The sequence below is a fragment of the Pongo pygmaeus genome, chromosome 12 (assembly GCF_028885625.2).
Source record: "Pongo pygmaeus isolate AG05252 chromosome 12, NHGRI_mPonPyg2-v2.0_pri, whole genome shotgun sequence".
Classification (NCBI taxonomy): Eukaryota; Metazoa; Chordata; class Mammalia; order Primates; family Hominidae; genus Pongo; species Pongo pygmaeus.
This window is the reverse complement of record NC_072385.2, coordinates 118544254-118567313: the sequence shown is the minus strand read 5'-3', so window position 1 is coordinate 118567313 and position 23060 is coordinate 118544254. Positions and strand designations below refer to the sequence as shown.

At 37.3% G+C, this 23060-nt stretch overlaps 1 protein-coding gene across 1 annotated transcript in view; it reads right to left on the bottom strand.

The window, feature by feature from the left end:
- NBAS (NBAS subunit of NRZ tethering complex) overlaps nt 1-23060 on the bottom strand; it is a 393558-nt gene that overhangs the window by 249026 nt on the left and 121472 nt on the right. Inside the window, exons 22-24 of the mRNA XM_054476756.2 lie at nt 14962-15045; nt 7651-7804; nt 999-1184 (exon numbers count right to left, since the gene is read on the bottom strand). Coding sequence (XP_054332731.1) covers nt 999-1184; nt 7651-7804; nt 14962-15045 — 424 coding nt within the window. The remainder of the gene's footprint in view (nt 1-998; nt 1185-7650; nt 7805-14961; nt 15046-23060) is intronic.

Sequence of the window (23060 nt, the reverse complement as noted above, 5' to 3'; positions counted from 1 at the left end):
GGGCGAGGTGGCTCATGCCTATCATCCCAGCACTTTGGGAGGCCTAGGCAGGTGGATCGCCTGAGGTCAGGAGTTCAAGACCAGTGCCTGGCCAACATGGTGAAACCCCATCTCTATTAAAAATGCAAAAATTAGCCTGGTGTGGTAGCAGGCGACTGTAATCCTAGCTACTCGAGAGGCTGAGGCAGGAGAATCGCTTGAACCCAGGAGATGGAGGTTACAGTGAGCCAAGATCGCGTCACTGCACTCCAGCCTGGGCCACAGGGTGAGACTCCATGTGAAAAAAGAAAAAAAAAAAAAAGGAAGATAAATATAAGATGGGGGAAAATGTGGAAGGGAAGGAGAGAAAAAGAGTCCAGGGAGGAAAAAGAACCTATCATGCAGTTGTGACTCTGCCCCTTCTTCTGGACCATTCAACCTAAGCTGCCAACGAGCAAAAGCCTAGAAAGAGCGTTGGCAGCTACCACCTCCACAGCACCATCCTTCCTGCCTGTTGACTCAGTGGCCGGAGTACAAATAAGGTTCTAATTTTGGGGATAAAGCAGAGAATGATCTAAGAATCACTGGGAAAATTCTCTTAAACACACTAACCCTGAAGCCAAGATGTTTTCTTCAAACAACCACCCGGTCCTCTTAACCCTGATACTTTTTTCCAGTCCTTGAAATATATAAGTAATTGGGAATTTTAACAAAGTGAAAGGTTAAACGCAGGATTACTACAATCACTAGCTAGTTTAGAAATACACCTAACTAGAAGGGAAAAAAAAAGTTATACAGATGGGTCTGAGTAAACGGCAAGCAAGGTATAAACACAACCAAAATAGTTTTATATGTGTTTAGTAAGTTATGCATAATATTTTACTGTGAAAAAAGTCAATCTTTATTTACTGACTTCTCAGGTCTGTAGAACATTTCATCTTTGGTTTGAGACACATATGTATCAAAGTGCATAGAAAATGCTTTAAAATATTTAAAAAGGAAGTTAAAATAAAACCTACACTATTCATCAGTAATCTTAGTTTTTCAATGTCTTTCATCTGCTGGAGTTCTTTCAGGGTTAGAGTTACGTCACACCTGGCTTCATAAACCAATGTTTCCAGAGTAACCAAATTATCACAGAGAACCAGCAAACCAGGAATATTCCGCTCCATCCCAAGTCGAATAAGTGACAATGCACAGTCCACCTAAAATTGAAAAACAACAATAAGTTCCTGAGTATTATATATTTCTCATCTATTCTAAAGTAAAAGTCTCCAGTACAGAATCTAATTCTTATAATCATTTTTTATAAAATTGCATTACCAGTAACATACGTTTTTTATTTACTGCAAAACATCAGAGTCCTTTATCAAATACATCAGCATCAAACTGTTTCAAAGGAATCAAACAATCAGCAAGAAATACGGAAGATAAGAGAAAGACAACCAACCTATTATAAATTTGTAGAGCGTTACAGTTCACAATGCGGCTTTACATATTTCTTTTAAGTCTCACAACATTATATTTACATAACGAGAAGAGAAAAAACACGTACCTACTAATGATAATGTCAAAATAACCTTACTTTTACTATTACCACTCTGCTTCCAAAAAGAATGTTTGTTTTGAAGGTTTTACTTTTATATTCCTGTTTAGTATCTATCCTTTCACACTGCCTTCCATATAAAAGTCATTCAATAAATATTTGCTGAATAACTATGATACAAACACTTTCTTAGTCTCAATTCAAATATTTAGCCTTCAAAAGACAAAAACACAGACTGATATTCCTGAAGATGCTCAGGAAACAGCCATTTGACCCCTATTTCCTGGTCAAGTTTATGAACTGATACATTCTCCGAGTGATGGAGAAATGATCTAGTGTAGTCTAAAGCCATTCTCTCTCACACTACTTCTTACTCTCCTATTCCCAGTTATTTATGAGGACCTACTATGAGTTAAGCACCATTCACCATTTGTGTTAGGAATACAAAACTGATTAAGATGAGGTCTCTTCCTTCAAAGATCTCTCAGCCTTGTAAGAAAAGACAACCACAATGACTGAAGCAGAGTGCGATGGGTGCTGTGTATGATGTGGATCCCACAAAAGACAGTACTTAGCCAGCCTGAGAGGGTCCCAGAGGAGGGAACACTTAGCATGGACTCTAAAGAATCAAGGGATATTTGTGAGGTGAGGAAGGAAGATTATGGGAAGGAGAGCACCATGGAATGCAGAGATGCATGGTGAGTTGTGAAAGTACAATTCCACGTGACTGAAAAGAAGGTGTGGAGGGAAGCAATGAGGGCCGGATCGTGAATGCTGTGTGTCAAGCTAAGGAACACACAGCTGATCAGGAAGGCAGAGGATTTCTGACTAAGACATGTCACAAATAGAACTACACTTTGGAAGGAATACTAAGTATTTACTGACTGATGAATGAAATGTACATGATGAACTGGAAATGGACTGGAGTGAAAATAGGCAGGCTGGTCAGAAGAATTATGGTTACCAGTATTAGAGAAATTCTGACAGGAACACACTGATTCCCCACATTCATTGACTGATTAGTTCACACACTTATTCACAGACAGTAAATACTTGTTGCATATTTCTAATATACTGGGCAAAAATAATAAGGGGCTAAACTATGACAGTGTTCCTGAAGACACACAAGAAAAAGAACATAACAGATAATTAAGCAGACAGAATTTGTGAAATTTGGTCACAGCAGATGAGAAATTTGAGTAAAGAGGAGTCTAGAATGATTTCTCATCTAATCCACAGCAGAAATTCATATTCATATATATATGTGTGTGTGTGTGTGTGTGTGTAGAAGAGTACATTTATCAAAAGTAAAAATTGTGTGTGTATGAGTGTGTGTGTGTGTGTGTGTGTGTGTGTTAGATGCCACCATGCCATGCCTGGCTTTTAATTCCATATTGACCATGTTGCTTCTGAGACGCCCATGAGACATCTTGATACAGATGCCCAATAGTAGGTCCAAGAATAAGAAAACAAAATCTGTGCCAAAGTACATGTACTTGGTTGACGATGATTTTTTTCTTTTTTTTTTCTGAGACTGAGTCTCACTCTGTCACCCAGGCTGGAGTGCAGTGGTGCGATCTCGGCTCACGGCAAGCTCTGCCTCCTGGGTTCACGCCATTCTCCTGCCTCAGCCTCCCGAGTAGCTGGGACTACAGGCGTCTGCCACCATGCCCGACTAATTTTTTTGTATTTTTAGTAGAGATGGGGTTTCACCATGTTAGCCAGGATGGTCTCGATCTCCTGACCTCATGATTCGCCCGCCTCGGCCTCCCAAAGTGCTAGGATTACAGGCATGAGCCACCGCGCCTGGCCAACGATGATATCTGAGAATTGTCAGCACAAACATCACAGAACAGTATTTGGGGAGAGGGATCTAAATGGGTCACAACTGCAGACTCTCCTCTAGTAATAAGAGTAGCACGCTGGGCAATAGCAATAATTAAGGGACAGGCCAAAGAACATGAGCCCTAGGAGAAGAGTACAATGAATGGTGAAGACAACAACAAGAAACACCTTAAAAAATATCACAGCAGCTGAAGAAGAATTACAAGAAAGAAGCAGTGAATAATGTCAAAAAGCAATGATGTTAAACTACAAATGAAGAGAACGTGACATTAAGAGGTAGACTGAGGTGGGCTGTCAGCCTTACTGAGTGCGGTCTCAGCAGGGCGGTGAGAGTCGCCAGGCTCTGGGGGAACGAGGAGTAAACAAAAAGCAGAGTGGCTATTTCTGAGCTGAACTGTGATAGAAATAAAAAGCAAAGAAAGAAGCAAGGAGAATATGGCTCTGTTTTTTTATTTATAAAATACAAGGGATGTGAATTTTATGCCCACAAAAAAGGGAGGAGCAGAGAGAGTAGACGCAGTAAAGAAGGAGAGGTAAAAGATACAAGCCAGAGAAAACAGACAGCTTAGAAAGCCATGCTAAGCAGGGGGGAATGTGGAATCTAGAGCAAGGTAAGGAAAGAAAGTGGCTCTGACCAAAAGAGGAGAGCCCTCTTCCTCAGGAAAAGCTGGAAGGAGCACGTGCAAATGGAATGGAGTTCTCAAATTTTCAAATAAAATACAAAGCCAAATCATGTTCTCAGAATGATGAGGGAAGTGGTGAGGTAAAAGGAGTAGAGGAGAAGGGGAAGAGGGGGCAGCAATGTAATGCCAAGAAAAAATGTCAGGCAATAATAAAGGTCCACTCACAACCCTTCAAAGACCTAGGGATGGACAAGTGAAGATGAAGCAAAAAAAGAAGAAATGCATTTTCAGTTGGAAAGAGTGGTCCAAATAAATACAAGGGGGGAACAGTAGAGGTAGGTACAGTATGAGGCAAAATATGGGGGCTCTCGCAGTACTTCAACAGACACATGTTTTTTTACCTTAATGCCTAGTAATAAAAACAAAGTTCAAGTCTGAAAGAATACATCTACCTTTATAGCAAGTTTTTTAAAAAAACAAAAACAAAAAAACCTCTATCTCAAATGAATTCTCAGAAAGCATTAAGAAAACTTGATCCATAGAGCGGTTTTGTGCAAGTGATAGTCTGAACACACAGTACATCATCAATTTGTAATATACTCACCAATTTTGTGATCCAAACTAGTATTTTTAATATCAGCTTTGAATCTGTTGCCTTCCCAAATACTTACTAAAGTATAAGTGTTTTAAAATGAAATTACTGACACTTTAACTGCAAGTAGGCTCTAATGCAACTTACAGAATTATATCATATACCCTAGGCCCTTGCCAGATAAAATTCACCACAATAAACATTTTCCTAAACCAACAAACAAGTTTCGCTAAAGGCACTAAGGAAAAAGAAGTCCCACATCAATTAAATCTCTAAAAATGAAAAAGATAAAACTATGTCAGATATCACTTTGATTACAGCATAACCCACAGGAAACATCAATACCTAACATGAAGTCAAAAAAAAAGCCTCTAAGTGTTTTAAAATAAATGAAAGAATGAGAGAAAGAATACAAGCCAACTGAAGTCCTCCAAAATCACCTTACTTTCTTTATAATTATCCCTTATTACTCCAAAAGAGAATTCAAGGTATCCAGGCATTATTGCTAGGTTATTTACAAATTTAAGTTTCAGAAAGCTCTGTAGGTTTTTCCTTTAATACACTTTATTTTTTAGAGCAGTTTCAGGTTTGCCATAAAATTGAGCTAAAAGTACAATTTCCATATATCTCCTGCCCCACTCTCCAACCACACAACCTCTCCCACTATCAACATCCCCCACCAGGCCCATGAACCTGCACTGACACATCATCATCACTCAAAGTCCACGGTTTACATTCGGATTCACTCTTAGTGCTGTACATCCCAAGAGTTTTGACAATTGCATAATGACACATATCCACCATTATGGTATCCAATGAAGAACAGTTTCACTGCCCTCAAACTCCTCTGTGCTCTGTCCATTCATTCCTCCATCTCCCTTAGCCCCTTGTAAGCCCTGATCTTTTCACTGACTCCATAGTTTTGGCTTTCCCAAAAAGTCATATGGTCGGAATCATACAGTACGCAGCCTTTTCAGATTAGCTTCCTTCACTAAGTAATAGGCATTTCAGGTTCCTCCAAGTCTTCCATGGTTTGACAGTTCATTTCTTTTTAGAGCTGAGTAAATATTCCATTTTGGGGGCACCACAATTTATCTGTTTATCTACTAAAGGACATCTTGGTTCTTCAATGCTAACAAATGTATTGCTCAAATGCAGGACGTTACTAATAACTTGCAGGTGGGGGGAGCAATGTGGGACTCTGTATTTCCTATTCTTCTGCAAACCTGAAATGCCTCTAAAAAATAAAGTCTATAAATAAATAACAAAATAGTTTATTGTAAAAAAAAAAAAAAAAAAAACCCACAGCTTATTTTGCATTCCATTGTGGCATTTTTTTCTGTTACTAATTTTTTGAAACTGAATAATGTTTGAAATTTGGGTTACAAAATATTTAAACACAAAAAATTGAGGAATCATTAATGATCTTTTAAAATTAATGATACTGATTGCTCAGCACTTTTTATTGACATGAGAAATGTTTTAATTCACATTCCTAGCTCAACTGACAAAACTACCTAGAAATAAGTTTTTTTTTAATGTATATACAAATACACACACAAACACAGACACACTTTTCTCCTTATTCTCAAAGAGCTTTATCTAGAAGTTCAACTAGGAAACTACAAAAGGCTCAAACAAAACTTGTCCATCTAACAAAATCATTTTTCTTGTTAGCCAGAGACAACAGCAAAACACATATATTTGCCAAACTCCTATAAGTCATACGGTGCCACTGGAGTCTTAAAAAATGTCTAGGTGCATGTTACAACAACCTACGTGTAGTTGATCATTTATTTTTTTACAGTTTTTTTTATACAGTTTCTATTTAAAAAGATTATACAGGGACCCAGATTTTGTCTGGCTCTGCCACTGTGTGTCCCTGTGCAAGACGTTCATTCTTCTTTCTGTGAACTTTATCTATTTATAAAATACAGAATTAAAGTAATTGAACTAGCTTATTTCCAAAGATTCACTTCATTGTGTTATCTCTTCAGATTCTACACATTTTCAAAAGTGCATCTTCATAGACTAGGATGTCAATCACCAATGTTCTTGGCCATCACCCAAAGAGTTTAGTCTAGAATATTCCCAACAGCTCAGCAAATAATTCATCTTCAATACTATGAATATTATAAATAGGAATTAGGTTAAGCAGAAATTCAAGAAATCTATCACATGGAAACACATGGGCCATGCTAGATAAACTAAGTAGAAATTCATTTTATTTATTTATTTTTAAAATTTTTTAAAAACTTGTCATTAACTTGAAGCTCAACTAAGTAGAAATTTAAACAAAGGGGTATATATTACCTCCCATGGTACTGCTGCTCACCAGACCACCTGGATTCACCTTTCCTGTCAAATCAAAGGCTGATGATAGGACAGGCAGTAAAAAGTGAAGACCGAACGTGGAAGAAAGAAATCATCATCTGCTAGCTAGAACCAACCCCACAGGAAAACCAAGGTACAGAAAAGGCAGGCAATAGGTCCGAGTCACAAAGTCTATTAGCTGAAGAGTCAAGATTAATATTCAGATACCCTAAGGTTCAGTATAAACCTCATCTCTCTCTTCCAGATCCTTCTCTAATGCAGCTGTTTGGCATCTCTGTAAAAGTGTCTAAGAACTGAGAGAAATTAGGCATGAACTTCAGGAAAACATTAGAAACAACTTCAAACAGGGTTCCTGAAAGGCAAAGTTACAATCAACTGCATTACTGCAATAAAACAGTGGATTAACCAAGAATTTGTACGTAGACACGATCTTTTAAATTATATGGTGTTAAGCCTACGAAAAATATATAGAAAACAAGGGATGGTATGTACTACATTTTGCAACTTAGGTTTTAACGTTACTTTCATGCACCTGCTCTGTAAGAATCCAAAACAAAAGCCACAAAACGTTCTAATACACAGGATAACAAAGAAATAAATATTCAATTCATCTCTTGCAATTATATACATGATTCCTGCACTGCTGTCAGCCCCGACTCCGTGTACTGAATCCTAAGGATCCAAGGCAATTCCACTAACATTACTGAGCAGCAGCTGCCATTTCCCCTCACCTGCCGGGCATAATGCTCTATTTCCTCTGCTCTGGTCTGATACCAGTCCATAACCTTCTCCACCGTAAGCTGGGTCGTCCTGAACCTTAGTAACTCAGGCTGTGCAGCATACAAGAATTCACTTTCATCTTGGAGATTCGGCTCAACAACCATTCTGTGAAGCACAAAAGGACCAATTAATAACTGACTAGAATGTTAGAAAAACATATAATTTTGTGAGAGAAAGACAGGGACAGAGATGGGGAGAGAGTAAGAGACAGGGAGCATACATGTATGTGGTTTGTGTATCTTATCACATGCACACGCACCCTTACAAGATAAATGAGACTTTTTTGGATGCTTAATTTATTTTCCCCCTGTTTTCCCGATTTAAAAAATAAGAAGGCATAATACATCAAAACAGCTACGCCACAAATCAATCAAATAAGTATTAACAAAATCAAAAATCGCCGAGGGACGCTTTTACAAAATATACACAGCTGGGTGCTTACCACAGGCCCGCTCAATCAAAATCTCCTGTGCTGGCCAGCCAGGTCTAGTTTAGGAAAATATCCCCAGTGATTCCAATTTGAATTTGAATTAAGAAATCTTGTTTTCGATGTTCATAAAAATAAGAGGAAATACACCTTATTTATGTTGATAATATACCTCTACTAGGCGCCAGCAATTTAGTACTATACTGACATTTGCAAAGCACAGGACTACTCTATACCATTCCCTATCAAATGTGACAAAAAAGAAACCACATCTTGGAGGAACATATACAGGGTTAACCTCGTGGGGATTGCAGATTATGAGGAGTTTTTGATGAGAATGCTCATGGCCAATTGCCTTCCATGGCTAAGGACAAAAAAAAAAAAAAAAATAGAAATAAAAGGATGGAGGAAGAGCTATCAAGCAAATGGAAAACAAAAAGGCAGGGGTTGCAATCCTAGTCTCTGATAAAACAGACTTTAAACCAACAAAGATCAAAAGAGACAAAGAAGGCCATTACATAATGGTAAAGGGATCAATTCAACAAGAAGAGCTAACTATCCTAAATATATATGCACCCAATACAGGAGCACCCAGATTCATAAAGCAAGTCCTGAGTGACCTACAAAGAGACTTAGACTCCCACACATTAATAATGGGAGACTTTAACACCCCACTGTCAACATTAGACAGATCAATGAGACAGAAAGTCAACAAGGATACCCAGGAATTGAACTCAGCTCTGCACCAAGCGGACCTAATAGACATCTACAGAACTCTCCATCCCAAATCAACAGAATATACATTTTTTTCAGCACCACACCACAACTATTCCAAAATTGACCACATACTTGGAAGTAAAGCTCTCCTCAGTAAATGTAAAAGAAGAGAAATTATAACAAACTATCTCTCAGATCACAGTGCAATCAAGCTAGAACTCAGGATTAAGAATCTCACTCAAAACTGCTCAACTACATGGAAACTGAACAACCTACTCCTGAATGACTACTGGGTACATAACGAAATGAAGGCAGAAATAAAGATGTTCTTTGAAACCAACGAGAACCAAGACACAACATACCAGAATCTCTGGGATGCATTCAAAGCAGTGTGTAGAGGGAAATTTATAGCACTGAATGCACACAAAAGAAAGCAGGAAAGATCCAAAATTGACACCCTAACATCACAATTAAAAGAACTAGAAAAGCAAGAGCAAATATATTCAAAAGCTGGCAGAAGGCAAGAAATAACTAAAATCAGAGCAGAACTGAAGGAAATAGAGACACAAAAAACCCTTCAAAAAATTAATGAATACAGGAGCTGCTTTTTTGAAAGGATCAACAAAATTGATAGACTGCTAGCAAGATTAATAAAGAAAAAAAGAGAGAAGAATCAAATAGATGCAATAAAAAAAGATAAAGGGGATATCACCACTGATCCCACAGAAATACAAACTACCATCAGAGAATACTACAAACACCTCTACACAAATACACTAGAAAATCTAGAGGAAATGGATAAATTCCTCGACACATACACTCTCCCAAGACTAAACCAGGAAGAAGTTGAATCTCTGAATAGACCAATAACAGGAGCTGAAATTGTGGCAATAATCAATAGCTTACCAACCAAAAAAAGTCCAGGACCAGATGGATTCACAGCCGAATTCTACCAGAGGTACAAGGAGGAACTGGTATCATTCCTTCTGAAACTATTCCAATCAATAGAAAAAGAGGGAGTCCTCCCTAACTCATTTTATGAGGCCAGCATCATCCTGATACCGAAGCCGGGCAGAGACACAACCAAAAAAGAGAATTTTAGACCAATATCCTTGATGAACATTGATGCAAAAATCCTCAATAAAATACTGGCAAACCCAATCCAGCAGCACATCAAAAAGCTTATCCACCACGATCAAGTGGGCTTCATCCCTGGGATGCAAGGCTGGTTCAATATATGCAAATCAATAAATGTAATCCAGCATATAAACAGAACCAAAGACAAAAACCACATGATTATCTCAACAGATGCAGAAAAGGCCTTTGACAAAATTCAACAACCCTTCATGCTAAAAACTCTCAATAAATTAGGTATTGATGGGACGTATCTCAAAATAATAAGAGCTATCTATGAGAAACCCACAGCCAATATCATACTGAATGGGCAAAAACTGGAAGCATTCCCTTTGAAAACTGGCACAAGACAGGGTTGCCCTCTCTCACCACTCCTATTCAACATAGTGTTGGAAGTTCTGGCCAGGGCAATTAGGCAGGAGAAGGAAATCAAGGGTATTCAATTAGGAAAAGAGGAAGTCAAATTGTCCCTGTTTGCAGGCAACATGATTGTATATCTAGAAAACCCCATTGTCTCAGCCCAAAATCTCCTTAAGCTGATAAGCAACTTCAGCAAAGTCTCAGGATACAAAATCAATGTACAAAAATCACAAGCATTCTTATACACCAACAACAGACAAACAGAGAGCCAAATCATGAGTGAACTCCCATTCACAATTGCTTCAAAGAGAATAAAATACCTAGGAATCCAACTTACAAGGGATGTGAAGGACCTCTTCAAGGAGAACTACAAACCACTGCTCAGTGAAATAAAAGAGGATACAAACAAATGGAAGAACATTCCATGCTCATGGGTAGGAAGAATCAATATCGTGAAAATGGCCATACTGCCCAAGGTAATTTACAGATTCAATGCCATCCCCATCAAGCTACCGATGACTTTCTTCACAGAATTGGAAAAAACTACTTCAAAGTTCATATGGAACCAAAAAAGAGCCCGCATCGCCAAGTCAATCCTAAGCCAAAAGAACAAAGCTGGAGGCATCACACTACCTGACTTCAAACTATACTACAAGGCTACAGTAACCAAAATAGCATGGTACTGGTACTAAAACAGAGATATAGATCAATGGAACAGAACAGAGCCTCAGAAATAATGCCGCATATCTACAACTATCTGATCTTTGACAAACCTGAGAAAAACCAGCAATGGGGAAAGGATTCCCTATTTAATACACGGTGCTGGAAAAACTGGCTAGCCATATGTAGAAAGCTGAAACTGGATCCCTTCCTTACACCTTACACAAAAATCAATTCAAGATGGATTAAAGACTTAAACGTTAGACCTAAAACCATAAAAACCCTGGAAGAAAACCTAGGCATTACCATTCAGGACATAGGCATGGGCAAGGACTTCATGTCTAAAACACCAAAAGCAATGGCAACAAAAGCCAAAATTGACAAATGGGATCTAATTAAACTAAAGAGCTTCTGCACAGCAAAAGAAACTACCATCAGAGTGAACAGGCAACCTACAAAATGGGAGAAAATTTTCACAACCTACTCATCTGACAAAGGGCTAATATCCAGAATCTACAATGAACTCCAACAAATTTACAAGAAAAAAACAAACAACCCCATCAAAAAGTGGGCGAAGGACATGAACAGACACTTCTCAAAAGAAGACATTTATGCAGCCAAAAAACACATGAAAAAATGCTCACCATCACTGGCCATCAGTGAAATGCAAATCAAAACCACAATGAGATACCATCTCACACCAGTTAGAATGGCAATCTTTAAAAAATCAGGAAACAACAGGTGCTGGAGAGGATGTGGAGAAATGGGAACACTTTTACACTGTTGGTGGGACTATAAACTAGTTCAACCCTTGTGGAAGTCAGTGTGGCGATTCCTCAGGGATCTAGAACTAGAAATTCCATTTGACCCAGCCATCCCATTACTGGGTATATACCCAAAGGACTATAAATCATGCTGCTGTAAAGACACATGCACACGTATGTTTATTGTGGCATTATTAACAATAGCAAAGACTTGGAACCAACTCAAATGTCCAACAATGATAGACTGGATTAAGAAAATGTGGCACATATACACCATGGAATACTAGGCAGCCATAAAAAATGATGAGTTCATGTCCTTTGTAGGGACATGGATGAAATTGGAAATCATCATTCTCAGTAAACTATCGCAAGAATAAAAAACCAAACACCGCATATTCTCACTCATAGGTGGGAATTGAACAATGAGAACACATGGACACAGGAAGGGGAACATCACACTCTGGGGACTGTTGCGGGGTGGGGGGAGGGGGGAGGGATAGCACTGGGAGATATACCTAATGCTAGAAGACGAGTTAGTGGGTGCAGCACACCAGCATGGCTCATGTATACATATGTAACTAACCTGCACATTGTGCACATGTACCCTAAAACCTAAAGTATAATAATAAATAAATAAATAAATAAAAGAAAGTAACAAATATCAGATGGGCATATGTAAAAATGCTATGTTCCATTAGGGATAGTCATTTATCTAAAGCAAGCTGGTAGTACATGACTGGTGCTACAATGGTTCTTACTGTAAGGCAATGAGCTTTGGAGTCAGAATAGAATCAGACATACAATTCCATCACTGAAAGCTGTGAAACCTGCAAATTCCTTAACTAAAACTAGTCTAAGATCTCCTTTATTCCTATTTATTCCTTTTATTCCTTTTATTTAAATGGGGAAAACACTATACAAGAATGTTGTGAAAATTCAAAATAACAGAGCACTGCCTGGCACAAAGGAAGTGCTTAATTTTATTTACTGTTATTTTTGTTAAAATTATTAGCAGAAACACAGCCTGTAAACATTGAGGCATTTTATCCACATGCCTTAGACAACCTACTTTGCTTATACCTGCCACTACAATAAAACCTCCCTATATATGGAATGGTCCTTCACTTACCAGTCGTACAGTGTTGTTAACATTCTTCCGGGGATTTTCCCCCCAGCTCTGCCCACACAAAGCACATCACTCACTCCTCCTGGCATCTCTTACATCTGCTCTATTTTTGCAACAAAAAGGGGCCAACAGTAATGCTGAGTTCCTCTGATACCTCTTTCAGTTCTGCATATTTATTTCTTCCTCAGCACCCTTTGACAGAACTGACCACTCCTCCTTCTGGAAATGCCCTTTGCCCCTCATCAGTCTGCTGTCATGCCGTGAAGAATTCCTCCCTCTGGCTGCCCCTTCTCAGTCACCTTTGCTACAGCATCCTCCCTCCTCTCCCCAAGCATGAGTACCAGCAAGGACACAGGCTTGTTAGCCCAGCTCTCTTCTTGCTTTTCACTCTCCCCAGTCTCCCCTTCAACTCTACACTATCAATTACCACAGACATTACAACAGCAACAGTACATTTTATAAACCTTTAGGTGTTTAACTTCATATCTGACTAGTGATTTTAGCTGATACACAGATCTATAGCAAAAAATATTCTCCTCCAAAAGTTTCAAAGGATTGCTCCATTGTTTTCTAGTTTCTAGTGTTTTTCCTAAGGTGCCTGAGGTCATTCTGATTCCTAACTCCTTTTACATAACATGCCTTTCTCTTCACAAGACTGTATCCCTAAAATTCTGGAAGGTCATGGTGGTATGCTGCAATGTAATAGGCATTTCTGAGGATGCATAATCTTCCATTCAAAGCAATAGGCTTGAATTATTTCTTATAATTTCCTCCCCTCTATTACCCATGACATCTCTTTCATCTATAACTTGTATATTAGACTTGTTTTTTAAATAACTGCTGTCTTATTTTCTAGCTATGTATTTTTAACCTAATTTCTAGGAAAGTTTCTTGCTTTTATCTTCCAACTCTTCTAATTTTTATGTACCAACTATCACATTTTTAATGTCCTAAATTTCTCTTAATTCTGTTTCTATTTTATACAATGCTATTGATATTTCACAAATACAGTATCTTCTCTTATCTCCAGGTAATATTAATGATAATTTTTAAAGTTTTCTTTGTGTATGTGGTATCACTTTCTTTCAGTTCCATTTTCTGTATGTTTTGCCCTTCTTATTCATTTGTTCTTCCTGCTGGAGTCTAACCTTGGATGCCCAGGAAGCTCTGCAGCGGTGGCAGAACCTGTTCGTTTGTTGGCTTCATTACGACCTTTGGTGCACTAACTTTTGAGGACCATATCTCAGTATCTAGAAACCTCTTTTCAGAGGTTACTCATTTCTCCAGAAAAGAACTCTCTAAACGTCTACTTTGGGAATATGCCTGCATCTGGGAGCAGGGAGTGGGAAGGAAACCAGAGTTTGGACATTCAGGTCATATATTTTCATTTTAAATGCCCAGATTTTCAAACCAATTACTCAACTCCTCCTATGCAGATTCAGATTACTATCCAGTAATCTGAAGGTTTTCTAGCTCAATTTAGAGGCCTTCTGCCTCAATGCATGAGTCGAAAAAAGCACAAACCTCTTGTCTCACATGAGAAAACAAAAACAAAAAGGAAGAAGAGACAGTGAAAGAGTATTTACCCGACTTTGAGGAGTAGGGCATAAAGGCATTCCAACGTTCCTCATATGAATTTTCAGCCCCACACCGACTCTCCCACCCCCCGCCTTCTGCAGTACTGGATGCCTACACATTCTGAGGCTTCTCAAAGTTAAATCTGACAAGAATAAAAATTAAAACTGATCAAGAACAAAATTGCACACATACCATAATTACAACTATAAAAAAAATTAATATCACTATATGTGAAAGGCTGAAAGGGAATAACACAAAATGAAAACAGTTGTTGTAATAAGCATCATTTTTTAACACAATTCCTTTGTATCATTTAACTTTTCCATTAAAAAATTTTAACATAACTGAGTCAAAGGAGTTTAAAACTTCACTCAAACTTTCTAAATTAGGGAGTGTCATCAAGTAAGGTTTCATTGGTCAGACACCACTTTCACAGGGCCATCAGTTCACCCATCCCACAAAAAAACAAAGATGCCTCCTGCAGGCTCATACTGACCTGCAAGCCAACTCCTCGCACCAATCTTTAGCTCGGTGTTTATGTTCATGCCAAGGAATGATCATCAGGGAGTCACCGTTAAAACTTAAATTAAAAACAAAATAAGCGTTTAAAATTCACATTACCTCAATGACTTAGCCACACAAGGAGTATAATGCAAACAGCATCTCTATAACATTAATATCTAAGATTCATGCTTATAGTATTTTAAGTGGTACAGGATACATATTATATACATACTATGTAAATGGGAAATACCATATTGCTGAATCATAAAATGGCTCAAAAAGAAAAATGACAAATAAAAAATTTGGCAAGTAATTAAAGGAAGGTATGGGTAAGTTTTCATTCACAAATTCTAAAACACTCATCAAGAGCCTGCAGTGCGTGTTGTTAAAATCAACATAAATGGTCTTCTGGATTGTAAGCTGTTGGGGCAGAGCAGTGCTTTCAACAGAACTTCCTGTGATCACAGAAATGTTTTGCATCTGTGCTATCCAATACAGTAACCACCAGCTATGTAAATGCTTACTGGTTATAAGCACTTAAAATATGGTTACTGACATTAGGAAAGTGATTTTTAATTTAATTTTAATTAAGTTAAATTTAAATAGCCACATGTGGCCAGTGGCTACCATATTAGATAGCACAGACCTAGAGGACAGGTAATAGTAAGAGTAAAGGAATGATTCTGCAGGTTGAAAAGTATCACCGAAAAACAACAGAAAGAAAATCTAGGCCTGGTATGGTGGCTCACACCTGTAATTCCAACACTTTAGGAAGCCAAGGAGAGAGGACTGCTTGAGCCCAGGAGTTCAAGACTAGCCTAGGCAACATAGTGGGACCTCATTTCTACAAAAAATTTAAAAATTATCCAGGTGTGGTGGTGGCACGCCTGTCGTCCCAGTGTCCCAACCACTCAGAAAGCTGATGTAGGAGGATCGCTTGAGCCCTACTAAAAGGCTGAGACTGCAGTAAGCCATGATCAAGAAAGAAAATCTACAGGAGGCAAAGATAAGGCCTGACTGAATATAATATAAGAATAAATTTAGGCCGGGCGCGGTGGCTCACGCCTGTAATCCCAGCACTTTGGGAGGCTGAGGCGGGCGGATCACAAGGTCAGGAGATCGAGACACAGTGAAACCCCGTTTCTACTAAAAATACAAAAAATTAGCCAGGCGTGGAGGTGGCTGCCTCCCAGCTACTTGGGAGGCTGAGGCAGGAGAATGGCGTGAACTCAGGAGGCAGAGCTCGCAGTGAGCCGAGATCGTGCCACTGCACTCCAGCCTGGGTGACAGACTGATACTCCATCTCAAAAAAAAAAAAAAAAAAAAAAGAATAAATTTAAATGGAAAAGCAAGGTAAACACAATATGGTAATAGAGCAGAGCAATGTTCCACAAATCAGGACACCTGAGAAACAGAAACAAATCTGTCTCTTCATGAGCTAGGCACTCTCTGGCACGTGACTCTCTAAAATGAAGGGCTTCAAACATTCTCTAAAGTCCCTTTTAGCTTTAACATCCATGAATCCATGAAAACAACTAAATCATTCTGAATTAAGAACAAAGACAAAAATTGTTAAAACAAACTTCAATTGCCTTGCTTTATAGTTCAATAAAACTTTTTCTCTAATATTTCTGAGTATCAATAGTAGCATTTTCCTAAAATTTATCATAGCCCCAGAAAAAGGATTGCACTTTCTTATATTATTAGGTTATACAACACGCTTTGCACAAGAAACACTTCATAAACGTTTGAAAATTATGTTGGTGAAGAGATTGGTCTTCATGTAAAAAGTAATAAGAAACCACTGGAGGGTTTTAAAGCAGAAGAGGGAAGCTAATGAGGTCTGGGAAGGGGCAGTGACGACTCATCAATCAACAGCATCACCCCTGCAGTTATTATTATTGGGACAAACAAGGTTCCCCACTAGACATACAAAATAAGAAGTTTATTATATCATATATCTAAAACACAGATTTCCAGTTAGTATGTAATATCCTAGCAAACTATGTACCAGAGATAGGTTTTTGAAGGTGTGTGAGTCCATAATTTTAAATTTCTGAATCATACAAATGATGATTTAGAATGGATGCTACAACCATACTATTTCATTTGTCACCAAATAAAAAACTATTTTATTTTCTTCCGTGTCAATAACTAATATTTTATCACAGATCACTGAAAAGTAAAAAAGATAACATCTGGATACAAGGATGATGATAATTACTCTTCTGACATAAGAATAAATTACAGCAATGAATTGAGGAATGAGGAGAAAATAAATAAACCTAGCAAGCTATTATGACCTTTCTAATTAAAACAGGCATGGTTCCTTAAGCTACATAAAATGTTTTCTAAAAGAATTTTAGAAAAATGTATCACAAGTTGAGATTTGTATTTTCTATTCAAAGTATATATTAGATGCAAGAGTTATTAGGAATCCTCAGCAAAATAATACTTATTTGGTATGTAGAGACTAGTAAGTTGTAAAATGGTATCTTCACTGAACAGAAATAAGAAAACAGATATATAATATACATATTTTTTTAACCAAAACAGACTTTCACATTTGCTGCATTTTCAAGGTACAGCACAACCAGTCTGTTTCTAAATTTGCTGATCACCACTGATATGATGATGATGACAATGATGATGATAATAATAGCATTACTATTACTACTACTACTGCTGCTGTATCAGCAATGATCAGTGACAACAATAATCTTTAGCACTGACTGATCTCCTACTATGGACTAGACCCAATACAATGCTGTTAACATAAAATGTCTCAATTTAGTCCTATCAATCTAATGTAGTAGATATTATCTTCCTCATATTACAATGAGAAAACTAAAGCATAAATTAACTTGTCCATCCTAACAAAGCTAATAAATTGACAAAGCCAGGATTTGAACACAACCAGTCAGAATCCAAAGCTTACACTTTTAGCTAGCATACTAAACTGTCTGTAGAAAGGACATAGGGACTACAGTCTAGTCCCCAACCATTTTTCCACCATTCCCCCTCCATGCATCAGGAGCCACCAGTCAGATTTGTACACAGCAGGTAGAGGGCAATTTTTTTTTCTTTTTTGAGATGGAGTCTCGCTCGGTCGCCCAGTCTGGAGAGCAGTGGCACAATCTCAGGTCACTGCAACCTCCGTCTCTCAGGTGCAAGCAATTCTCCTGTCTCAGCCTCCTGAGTAGCTGGGACTACAGGTGCCCGCCAGTAGGCCCGGCTAATTTTTTTTTTTTTTTTTTTTTTAGAGAGAGATGGAGTTTCACCATATCAATCAGGCTGGTCTCAAACTCCTGATCTCAGGTGATCCACCCGCCTCGGCCTCCCAAAGTGCTGGGATTACAGGCATGAGCCACTGTGCCCAGCCAGTAGAGGGCAATTTGAGCCTTCTCAAGATTAAATATAGACAACCCAAAAAGGACCATTTACATGCGTATTAAAAGATACATTTAAACTAAGATATACAACTAATACATTACTAGTCTGATAAAAATAATATCTACGGAATATGGTTTAATCTTAGGTTTGATCACTCATGTTCATGTAAAAACAAAAAAACCCTTCTTGTTGCTCTTTTTCTTTCAGGATGTTTCTACAAAACAATGTATTTTAAACCAAATTTTAGGCATTTAAAGTGCTAATAAAACCACCGTAAGTTCTTTATTTTGCTTCAAATGATAACATTTGAGAAATAAACAGGATCTTCTCTCCAGCCAACACAAAAACTCCTTAAAGTCAGGATTCTTGTTTATTTTGTCTAGTGCTATATGCTCAGCACCCAAAATAGTGTCTGGCATTTAGCAGACTCAAAAAACTATATGTAGGTTGAATTAATTGACAACACAACAAAAAATTTTTAAAGTGATCTCATGGATATCACAGAAATTTAAGATTGGAATATAGCAATGGAAAGGGATAGTTTGTTCATGAAAAAAATGGATATGTCAAGGAGGTATGTTTACACAGAATCTACAGGTCTGAGAGTGAGAACAACAATGTTTTCCTAATACATATTATTAAACTGATGGAAGGGCAAGCTACACTAGTAGTAATGGTATACATCTACTAACTAGATAGTTGGATATCCCATTATATCTCAGTTAATAAAAAAAAGACAAGAATACATGTTACCCTAAATGTCATCATTCTTTACATTTCAAATTAATTGATTGGTTCTGTTCTTACCTTTTAAAAACTGCCCAAATTTTAGCTACTGATTCTTTCATTAGGTAAGCAGAATGATAGAATGTTTAATAAAAATCAGAGAAAACCCTTTTCATGGATTCGATTCACAATTAAAATATTAGACATTAAGTCAATTACTAAATGGGTTAGGCAAAATTGTAGCTTGAAAAAAACCTAGAAATCATACTGTTCCTTCTACAGAACTATAGAAACTTTGGGTAGGTGTAAAACTTACAATTTGAATCTCAAGTTCTATAAAAATGAAACTGCATTTACATACATTTTATTTCATCTTATTTGTCTATTTTTCCCCTGCTTGGGAAGTCTTAAGATTTAAATACATCATCTCCACTTAAAAAAAAAAAAAAAAGGATTATATGGTAAACTCAAATTATCTCTTTACAAAATAATGGCTGCTTTTGCTTAATTTTAGGATTCTTTATATTAGAACCCTATTCATTGTTTTATTTCAAACAATAAACTATGCTGGCTTTCATTTGATAGTAACATTTATCTGTCAGCAGGAAAGGAATTAATATAACAAGTTCTATTATATCCAACAATTCTCCCACCAATTATTTCTCAAACTAAATATAAATGTTTTATTTCAAAGAAATTTCATGAAGAATAAACTTTCAAAAAGTTATTTTATTCATGTTCTATGCCTTGGAAACAAAAGGTTAAATAGACAGTGTATTACTCGTAATTGCCACCTTTTATGCATTGGCTTTAAAATGTGGAGTTATATTTATTTCTATTATTTAGCAGAGAATAAAACGTTCTGGCAAATAAAGAATAAAAATAATAATACTTGGGGCCTACATGTATAACTACACTGTGGTTAACATCACTGAACAAGTTAAATTGATCTGAAACTCAATGGGAAACCAATTAAAAAGCTAGTTATCACTCATGACACCAAGTCGAAAAAAAAGCTGTCCGAAGGCATTATTCAGAGCTCTCTTCTGGACTAATGGGATTCAATTTCATTTATAAATAACTTAGAAAACAGAGCAGAAACTAAGAAGATATTTTGAAACTTACCAGTATTCTCAGAGGCTAGCAATGTGTGAAAGAGAGACAAGAGTGAAAACAACAGCACTCTAGGATTTGGATTCACCTCCTCCCACCACCAGCTTAATCTCTGGGACCCAGCTGCCTCATCTATTTAGTAAATGCCGCAATATTGCCTGCTCAAATGAAAATGGGACTAAAGTAAAGATTGTCTTGAATTCTAATCCATAATACTTAAGATTATGCTCTTAGAGAAGTCTAACCTCTGGGTTAGAATTGTGAGTGTACCTTTCATAGCTGTAGAACCTTGATGGAGTTACTCAAACTGCCTGTGCCTCACTTTCCTCACTAGTGAAAAAGGGATAATAACAATTTAGCTCATTTGCATTAGGAGAAAATCAGATTAGTTAGTACATAAAAGGCCCTTAGAACAGTACCTGGCATACAGTGAATGTTATAAAAACATTAATACCAGCAAGAAGGTTTTTCACAAGTAGTGAATACAAGATATATATGACTCTAGCTGACATTTCAAGATCTACTTTATGATAAACAATAGCATCATATTAATAATTATTTCAATGATTACATTTCCAAATACCTAACAACTGCGATAACCTCCACTTATACCATCCTGAGTAAAATGGCAATTAACAGTAATATGAAAATGTGATAAGCTGATTTATGAAGTGGAAACAAGCAACCATTTCCAAAACACATTGTCTCTGTCCCAAATGCTTCAAACCAAGTTTTAAAATTAGTTTTTACCCATGAGCAAAGAACAATTTGATTATTATAAAGGAGAACTAGTTTGGAAAATCATTAAAGTACAAGAGAAAGCCACAAACTTCAATGAGAAGTATTAAAGAATTTCCTAGGGCCAGGCCTGGTGGCTCACACCTATAATCCCAGCATTTTGGGAGGCACAGAGAAGGGAAGATTACTTGAGCCCAGGAGTTTGAGACCAGCCTGGGCAACAGAGCAAGACCTCATCTCTTCAAGAAAAAGAAAAAGGAAAAAAAAAAAGACTAGCAAGGATTCAGGGGAAGCTGTCACAGGCCTGTAGTCCCTGCTACTTGGGAGGCTAAGGTGGGAGGGTCACTTGAGCCCAGGAGATGAAGGCTGCAGTGAGCTGTGATTGTAACTGCATTTCAGCCTGGGTGACAGAGAGAGACCATCTCAAAAAAAAAATTAAATTAATTAAATAATTTCCCAAAAAAGTCAGTTATATAACTCAGAAAGGCTGCTCTATACAAGGTGATTAACGTCAACAAAACAAGAGAGACAAACAAAACAAGAGAGACAAAACAGATGACTAGAGAAAACAGATGACAAGAGAGACAACAAAACAGATGACATGAGAAGTCACTGGTATGAAAACTGACCTTCACCAGTACCACTTGCCTCTTGGGCAGATTACCCTAATTTTGAACAAGAGACACTGAAGGTCCTCAGAACAATGAAGGATGCCTATGCTCATTACAAAGAAAGTCACCAGGAAAGAAAGGAATCCTCAAGTATAATTTCAATGGCCTTGTGCTTTATCAAGAATAAGCTAAAATGACCCACATCAAAAAGTCTCCCAAACAAAACACTTAGGTAATAAGTTTTACATTCTGAATTTGGTGTTATATACATAAAATATTTATAAATATATAGGTTTTATTGTTCATTTATTTTGGGTATGATGTTCATATTTATAGTATTACAGATGAAAAATAGGGACTCAACTTAAAATTGATTAACTACAACTTTCATTTATAGTAATCAACTAACCTGTAGGTTCGAGGTTGCCAGTATTCCATTCAGTGAGGGAGAATATATATTAAATGTGGTAATATGGAAAGATCTAAGATCTGAGTCAACCAAGGATTGATGAGAATAATCCTTATACGGGGAGGCCCAAAAGTACATATCTACAACTACCAAATGGGAAGAAATATGAGAGCAATCTAATAAATTCCACTCCCTATTCTGTTACTTAGACTGACACAGAACCAGTGGAGAGAAAAATAGAGAGACCCTTATTTCACATTACATGAAGACAAGCAGACCCTGACAAATAGCCCTCAGACTATTAATGACACCAGAAAAATCATTTCCAGAACAAAGATAAAAATATATGACATTTAAATTTATCAACTACAAAACTACTGAAATGTACCAAAATATTCATGAATTGTATCAGTGTTCATTATAAAACCTAACCCACCTATGTGAGTATGTAGTGCTAATGGATTTTGAACAAAAGGATTAGAGAGGAAAGAATACTTTTAAATCTCGTTTTCATTCATCTTACCAAAAAAAAGCACAGATTATGCCTATGCAGACCCCAAGCCAAAGGAAGACTGACTTCTTCATAGCCACCCTTAAGAATCCCCGTATGTTCTTGCCTCTAAACGGTGCTGAATGGACATTTCACACACTATTTGTATAACCATTCAACTCTGACCAGCCTATGTATAACACTTATATAGTACTTAACTATCTGCAAGCACAAATATAAAGCTCTAAGCAATTACATACGTAAACTTGGCAGCCCTGAGAGATAGACAATATTATCCTTCTCATTTTACAGGAGAGGAGACACAGGCACAGAAACACTAAGCAACCTGTCCAGGGTCAAATAGCTAGAATTTGAATCCAGGCAGTCCAGTTCCAGAGTCTATGCTCTCAGCCACTATGGTACTTTACTTATTTGAATCCTGCCTTTTCCAGCTCAAATTTCAGCTTCCCAAAGATGTTATTGTAGCCATTCCAGTCCAGATTGGTTTCTTTTTGTTCTAAATCCTCACTACTTATCTGGACAACCATGTGGCATTTAATCTTTCGATAGTATATAAGTGCTATACTTCTCAAATTCCCTGGAGTTCTTAC